The 7,941-nt window shown below is 45.3% G+C and overlaps 1 protein-coding gene across 1 annotated transcript in view; it reads right to left on the reverse strand.

The window, feature by feature from the left end:
• P2RX3 (purinergic receptor P2X 3) overlaps window positions 1–7,682 on the reverse strand; it is a 32,199-nt gene extending 24,517 nt beyond the window's left edge. The window contains exon 1 of the mRNA XM_080994868.1: window positions 7,378–7,682. Coding sequence (XP_080850994.1) covers window positions 7,378–7,496 — 119 coding nt within the window. The 5' untranslated portion in view covers window positions 7,497–7,682. The remainder of the gene's footprint in view (window positions 1–7,377) is intronic.
• Between the last annotated feature and the right edge of the window lie 259 nt (window positions 7,683–7,941).

Raw genomic sequence — 7,941 nt, forward strand, 5'->3', positions numbered from 1 at the left:
ACTCACCTGACAGGTGCCGGAACTGAGTTCCGGTGAGTTCCAGTCACTGCTTTTTTTCTTTAAAAAGGTTTGTGGATACTCTCATTTTCCTACTCATATTGAAATACTGCCCCTCAATGAGGTCAAAATCAGATTCACAAAATGTTTAGGGGTATGCGTCCCCCCCAAAAAATAATTACTGGTTCCAGCTGGAAAAAGACACCCTGAATAGGTCATCAACCAGCTGTCAGATGCCTGGCAGAAGAGATATGCTTTAACCAGGGGTGAAAGAAAAGAAATGCAAACATTATTGCAAAGAAGTTCAAACCACTAGCATGAAGTTGGCATCCTTCAGAGAAAAGGAAAGGAGTATCTGTTCTTTGCTTATTTCCCTCATTCTCTGACTTCTGTTATTCTGCCACAAGCAAACTGGAAAACCTCACTGTCATCTCAGGCACGTGATAGCCCTCATACTACTCAGAATAAATATCATGGAACTGTGCTCCCCTGAGTTCCCCTTCCACTGCGCTGCTGATCCTGGGGGCTGATGAAGAACTACACATAGCCAGATGTGCACATACTCCTTCCACAGAGGTAAGATATATAACCTACTGGTCAGAGTGTTGGAATAGGACCTGGAAGACCAGGGTTCAAATCCCTACACAGTCAGGAAGTTCACTGAGTGACCTTGGGCCAGTTGTTATCTTTCGGCCTGACCTACCCCACAGGCTTGTTGTGAGGAGAAAATGTGAAGGTAGAGAACCATCTATACCACTCTTAAGTTCCTTGGAGGAAAGCTGAGATTTAAATGCAATAAATAAACAAACAAATAAATAAACATACATTCTATTTATTATTTTTGGATAGCAAGACAGCAATTACCTATTGCTAAACATCCCAAGTAGGCTAGTGATATGGTTAACCTTTTATTTTGCATGGGATGCAACAGAATTCTGAGACAGCGCTAAGTGAGACTGCTACCACACGACACTTTATTCTTGTGGCCAAGGGTGTATCTGTTCTGTACATTAATTAGGCAAAGATTAGCCAAAGGCAGCATCACTTTTGAGTTTGTGTTGCTGATGCGTTCTTCTTCCAGTAAGGAAGCAATGCTCTTGAGCGTTCCGGCTCAGAAGGCAGAACAATGTGGATAAGCTGAACACCCGTTTAAAAGGCCAGGCCAGCTACAGGTGTAGTGAGAAGCCTCAAAGAAGGTGGTGCCAGGAAGTAGATCAGGCATATCAAAGTGTCAAGAACAAGGAACTTTGCAGTACAATACAAAACCCTCCCAAACCCATTTCTAGCTGTGAAAGTGTGATGAGAATCTCATCGCAAGCAGCAACTTATCTTTCAGACTACCCTCAACTCTCTGGGAAACACCACTGCAAATCGCCCATGCTCATAGCATCACACAGAAATGAAACAGGGTGGTTATTTCACTTGCCGGTTGAGAGATTTCATGTGCTATCTAACAAGTCCCACAATTGCACTGTGTGCGCGCGCAGGTGCGGGGAATTTTTACCAGTGACAACATACTGCAGTTTAAGTTTGTGAAATATGGACTACCTTGAGGACCCCACACATCAGATGGGTAAAACACTGTAGTCCTGATCTAGCTACAGTGTGTGGTGACTAACAGCCCATTCCTATGCGTGTTTATTGGAAGTAAATCATACTAAGTTCAAGGGGGCTTACTCCCAAGGAGGTCTCCATAGCATTGTAGCATGAGGCCCATTGAAACTACTATAAGAACAACTTGTGACTGAGGTCAGATTGCATTCAATAAGATGGATGGCCCAATCTTATGCATATTTATGCAGAAGTACCGTACTTTCCCGTGTATAAGATGAGGATTTTTTACGGATGGCTGCGTTGAAGTTAAATCCTTTGAAGACAGAGGTCCTCTGGCTGGGTCGGGACGACATGGGGTTGGGGGGGGGCAACTCCCATCTTTTGCGGAAGCTCAATTAGTGCCAGCACCTTCTTTCAAGAGCTTGGGTGTAACCTTCGACGCCTCCCTTTCCATCAAGGCGCAGGTTTCAGCCACGGCAAAGCTGGTATTTTCCCATCTCCGCCGTATCAAGCCGTTGGTCCCTTACCTTTCTCACCCTGATCTGGCCACAGTTATCCATGCGACGGTCACCTCCAGGCTTGATTATTGTAACTTGCTCTACGCGAGGCTGCCCTTGAAGCTGACCCAGAAACTCCAGTGGGTGCAGAATGCCACAGTGAGGCTCCCTACGGGGTCCTTGCCATGGGATCACATTCATCCAGTGCTTTACCAGTTACACTGGCTCCCAGTGGAGTACAGGGTCAGGTTTAAGATGCTGATTTTGACCTTTAAAGCCCTATGTGGCCTAGGACCCTCATACCCACGGGGCCACCTCTCTTGGTATGCCCCGCGGAGGACCTTAAGGTCCACGAATAACAAAACTTTGGAGGTCCTGAGCCGCAAGGTGGTTAAATTGGTCTCAACTAGGGCCAGGGCCTTTTCAGTACTGGCCCCAACTTGGTGGAACGCTCTGTCACAAGAGACCAGGTCCCTGCGGGATTTGACATCTTTCAGTAGGGCCTGCAAGATGGAGCTGTTCTACCTGGCCTTTGGTTTGGACTCAGTCTGACCCTTATGTTTCCCTCCCCTTATGGTTTTGATTTATGGGCTACTACTAAAATGAAGCTGCATTTTAAATTGTATTTTAACCCGTATTTTAATTAACTGTTTTTTCTTTAATGTTTTATTGTAGTTTTATTGGTGTTAGCCACCCTGAGCCCTGTTCTGGCCAGGGAGGGCGGGGTATAAATTTATTATTATTATTATTATTATTATTATTTTTATCATCATCATTAATTATTACGTTAAATTAATGTTGAAAAGCTGGGCTCATCTTATACATGGGTAGTGCAGAGGGGTGATTGGGGATTGGTTGCCACCGGGAGCTGGAGATTGTCTGCGGTGGTATTGTGCGTGATTGTTGGCTGCGGCAAGGGCTTTTTAAAACTGGCTGCTGCAGCGACAATTCAGTTGGGCAGGCGATAGGCAGCTGCTGGCGGCTTGCGGTCAGATGTTTGGTGGCTTTTGCGTCGTCTGCAATAGGAAGCTTTGCTCAGGTGGGCAAGGGAATTTCGGCAATCTCCCCACAAAAGCTGAATGGCCCTGGGCAATCCCCCCTCAAAAAAGCTCAACAACTCCGGGCAATCTCCGCCTATTTTCTTAATTTTGGGTCCCCCAAAATAGGGGACGTCTCATACACGGGAGCGTGTTATACACAGAAAAATACGGTAAGTTGCACTATGCTTTGACAAAACAAAATTTAAAAATTCATTCCAGTAGCACCTTAAAGACCAACTTTGTTATTGGTATGAGCTTTCGTGTGCATGCACACTTCTTCAGATACTTCAGATTCTTCAGGTATCTGAAGACGTGTGCATGCACACGAAAGCTCATACCAATAACAAACTTAGTTGGTCTCTAAGGTGCTACTGGAAGGAATTTTTTATTTTGTTTTGACTACGGCAGACCAACACGGCTCCCTACCTGTAACTATGTTTTGACGGTTTTCACTCCCTAGTAAATGTGCTTAGGACTGCAGCCTTAATCCTAGGGAACTAATGCTGGATTAGAGTCTGTGCATTTATTGCACTGCTAAATAATTGTCTCAAGAAGAACAATGTTCTTTAGTCTGTTAGACCCCTGGGAGTGGAGAGGGAAGACAGGATTTACAGCCGAGTTTTCTCCAGCAATGCAGTAGCGGATAAGAAATTGTGTTTCCCCCGGAAGAGGGGAGTATGCATAGGGGAGAGAGAAAGTAATGGGCAAGGCCCAAGCGGCTATCCATGCTAATGGAACTCTGGTTAACAACATCAGGCTTGGGGTGGGGAACAATTTTGTCCAAGCACTCAAGCAAAGATGGCAGAGGGGGGAGGGGGCTTGGCCTCCACCTATTTCCTGCCATCAGCCCCTCCGTTCATATTCCTCTGGAAGGATGCCCAGGAAACAAGTCTGTGCCTCATCAAGCAAATGAACTCCCACCAATCTTCTGGCACTGAGCGCTTGCAGGCTATCTATTTTCAGGTGGGATTCAGTCATACACCAGCAAATTCAGGTTGTGCAATTAAAGTGGATTTGGTGTCCTGCATGACAAATCCACTCCCACTTTTTGAGATAAGGAAAGTGACCGGGAAAATGCACTGGATGGTATGCTTGATGCAATGGTCGTCTTAAGGTCCTGATAAACAAATCAAAGTGAATACCCAAAGAACAGACATCACCTAATCTTCCTACAAACAATTCAGGTTCAATGCTCATCTGGAAGTGTCCACTGTTGCAACTCCCATATACTACTACCACCTCTGCATATAACCAGGACACTTGCTAATATAGCTGCCCTCTCTCACCACCCCTTTCACAACCCAGAATAGAGCTCGTAATTATTGTTTCATATTGTACTTTTATAGCCTCTTCCCAACACTGTTTATACAGGGATATCTCCATGGGACTTATCTCCATGGGACTTCCTGGAAATTAGACAACACTAATCTGCTTTGCAGACTTTGTAGAGTTTATCCTCACAAGCAACCCATCATTCCATTTAACAGATCAGGGACTGAGGTCTGCAGTCAGGGACCTATGTGGGGCCAGACTAGAAGTCTTGAACCCCAAAGCTCCAAATTCAAGGCCCTCCGTTTCACTGCTTGACTCACAGCAGCGGTGTTTTGTTTTTGTTTTTAGCTGAATCCTGCCCCTCTTACCTGCAAATATTTATTTTACCAAAAATAAAAATAAAAAAATGTACTGCTTGTTTGTAACGAAACTAAGGGGTTTACAAGATATGTTCATTCTCTGTAAAAAATAGTTAAGAACAAGTATTTAAAAACATTTTTAAAAAACAATTAGAATCAGGACTAAGCTAAAAAGAAATTAAAGCATATTGACATCTACCTGTTTGGATCTTGCTTACAGAAAAAATACAGTGAAGGTGCCTGCCTGATGTGAATTGGCGGGAAGCTCCAAAGTATAGGTGCTGCCTTTTCACAACAATATCAGTTTCAAAAGTGCTTATTCTGTAACAGCATACACAGGCACACATCTCACAACAACCCCCACCCCTTGCCTGGGGAAACTGAGGCTTTATCCTCTTCCCCTCATTCCGCTGGCTTTCCCGTCCTACTCATTCCAGAAAGCTCTCTGTTAACTAGAAGAAACCATCTCCTAACAATTATCTCCCATAAAGAGACCTTCACGGGCCATTAGGAGACATTAACATTCTTTCGCATGTAAGGCAAAACCATATCATGGACCTATTTAACTGTAATCAATAATAGTAAGCCCAGGGCACTAGGATACCCAGCAGTGATTCCCCCCACCCCCCCTCTACATCTCTCTGTGTGCAGCAAAAGCTGTTTCCATATTACTTCTTTTTTTTGCCACCAGATGGCCTTCACAGTCACTGTTCCCTAGGTAGCTGCTGGCTTCCATAATTTCCAACTACTCATAACCTCTACCCCTATATAGTAGTTGTCTCCTGCAGCTATGATCTCCATGTGCACAATCTCTCTCTCTCTCTCTCTCTCTCTCTCTCTCTCTCTCTCACACACACACACACACACACACCCTTCCTGCTGAAGTAGTTCAAAGTTGGTCAGCCTGCTCACAATCCACTAATGTACCTTCTTATAGAGTTACCATCCCATGCAGTCATCCCCCAAAAGGCTTCCCCTCCTTTACCCCACCCCCCAATATATATTTTTCTCCCAGAAACAACTTTAAGATGTCAGTGAGACTACTCCGGTATAAACAGTCTCAGGAAAAACAGAACACAGAACCCATCCCAAAGCAGTTAAGTGAACTGTTAAGCGCCTCCTTCCCAAACCGTCCCAGCTCCCCTGAGAACTGTGGGAAGCTGCCTTCTACCAGGCCAGACCTTTTGGCTATCAAGCCCAGCATTGCCCACTCTGACTGACAGTGGCTCTCCAGCGTCTCAAGCTGAGCTCTTTCACATCACCTGCTCCCTAATAATTTTCCTTGAAGATGTGGAGAGATGGAGCAGGGGGCTTTCCGCAGTCAAATCATGTGCTGTCTGCCACTAACCTATGAATCACGTCCTTGCTTCAGTTATTCATACAGATCTCCCACATTCAGCACACAGATAGATTTACTTTTCCAGGAACGACACGCAGCTCCCCCATCTCTGTCTGTTCAAACGTGCACGTGTCCCTCTTCTTTGCTCACATTCAAATGAACACCCAACCCATAAAAGCCACGAGTAGAATGAATTAAAACAACTACCAGGAGCCTCTTGCCATCTGGTAAAGCAAATTTTATCATGGCATGTGGTAAAGTCAGCCTCTCTGTGGGGCTGGATGCTCTGGCTCGGGTGGCAAGTTTGCAATGGCACAACATAGTGCAAAGAGTTATCAGAATCCTTCTTTTGTTGGAAGAAATGACTATACAGTATGTGTGGACAAGCTTGCCTACATAATCACACGTCCAAACAAAGTTTCTAAAGGGATAACGTGAATTCAGCTACTTGATCTCAGGTAAACACATGGCACAATAGGCAAATAATTGTGAAGCACTTCTTCAGTTAAAAAGCAGCAGCAACAGCAGCTCCTTTTTCTCTATGATTTCCTTGGGGCTATCTAAGGGCAGAAGCCCATGAATTTGTACAACATCCCTTTGGGATGATGAAACAGGGTTTTAACAAATAAAATTTGCTGTGGCCCTGAATCCAAGTCTCCTGGCTCTCCAAACAGCTCCTCAACTCCAGACTTGTGAGAGATGGTAATCATTTTCTATCCGCTACCCAAACCCCACAAGCCAGAGACAACACTGTCTGCAGCCTCGTGGGACCATAAGCTTTCCTGCCACCTGCAACTGCATGTTCCTTTTCCAGAGCTGACAGAGCCTATGTGAGTTATTATTTCCTTAGAGATCTTTGCAAGTTTGGAGAATCCAAGTGAAAATCTCTATGTATTTCAAGTCTCCCTTACAGGAACAAGTTACATTTAGAACCATTCACTTGGCACAGTGCTATTTTTCTAGAAAAAGAAATAGCAGAACTCACCATGAACACCTTCCTTGTTCTCTCTTACAGTGGCAATGGTACCCACCTGAGAGGTGCTGGAACTGCGTTTTGGTGAGTTCCAGCTGAAAAAAAGCCCTGACTTAGCAGCCTTATCTACCTGGCTTCTCACACCCATCAAAAATAAGCTGTTCTCGGTTACTTCCCCAACACCTTCCTTGTTCTACTGTCCTCTACCAACACCTTTGTGTAAAAAGTTGTCACCTCTTGAGTGATGATGATTTGTGGGGTGTAAGCCCTTACCTTGTTTCTCCTACAGCCACCCTCCCTCCCCCATGTGAGAATATATTTCCCCGATTCACATGCCATCCCTCACCCAATGAAGTAGGAAATGATCAGCAGCTGGACGGCCCGGTTGATCACGCCGATGGTCCAACTTTTTACCACCACCGATTTGGTGGTTTCATAGGTGAAGAAGTTTGCCACACAGTTCATGCCGAAGGAAAGCCTGGGCGCTGAGGAGCAAATCCAAGATGTTCTGCAGACCGGACTGGAATGTCAAGGGTGTTGTGATGGGTCTATGAGTGGTGGACACGGAGGTGTAATCTGCGCAGGGAGAAGATTCAGAAGCTTTTTGAAAAGAAGACGTTCTGCTAGCTCCCTCCTGCTGTTGTCTCCTGCTACTCTGGGCATGCTTGAGAGGCTGGGACCCCCTTTTATAAGATCTCTTTCCCCACCCCCACCCCTACCCAACACCCGGTGATGCAGTCAGAGAAAGGTGGGGCTTTCCAGCTCATCAATTACAAATTGGATTCTAGCGAGTGCCTAGATGGAAGAGATCTGAGCATTAAATAATGAATCTGCAATTGCTGCATTTCCTCTGAGTGGTGTTCCAGCTCTACAGATAGTGCCCCTGCTGTGTCAGACCTTCGCAACATCA

The sequence above is a fragment of the Podarcis pityusensis genome (genome assembly GCF_964106645.2).
Source record: "Podarcis pityusensis genome assembly, chromosome: 1".
NCBI classification, from domain to species: Eukaryota; Metazoa; Chordata; class Lepidosauria; order Squamata; family Lacertidae; genus Podarcis; species Podarcis pityusensis.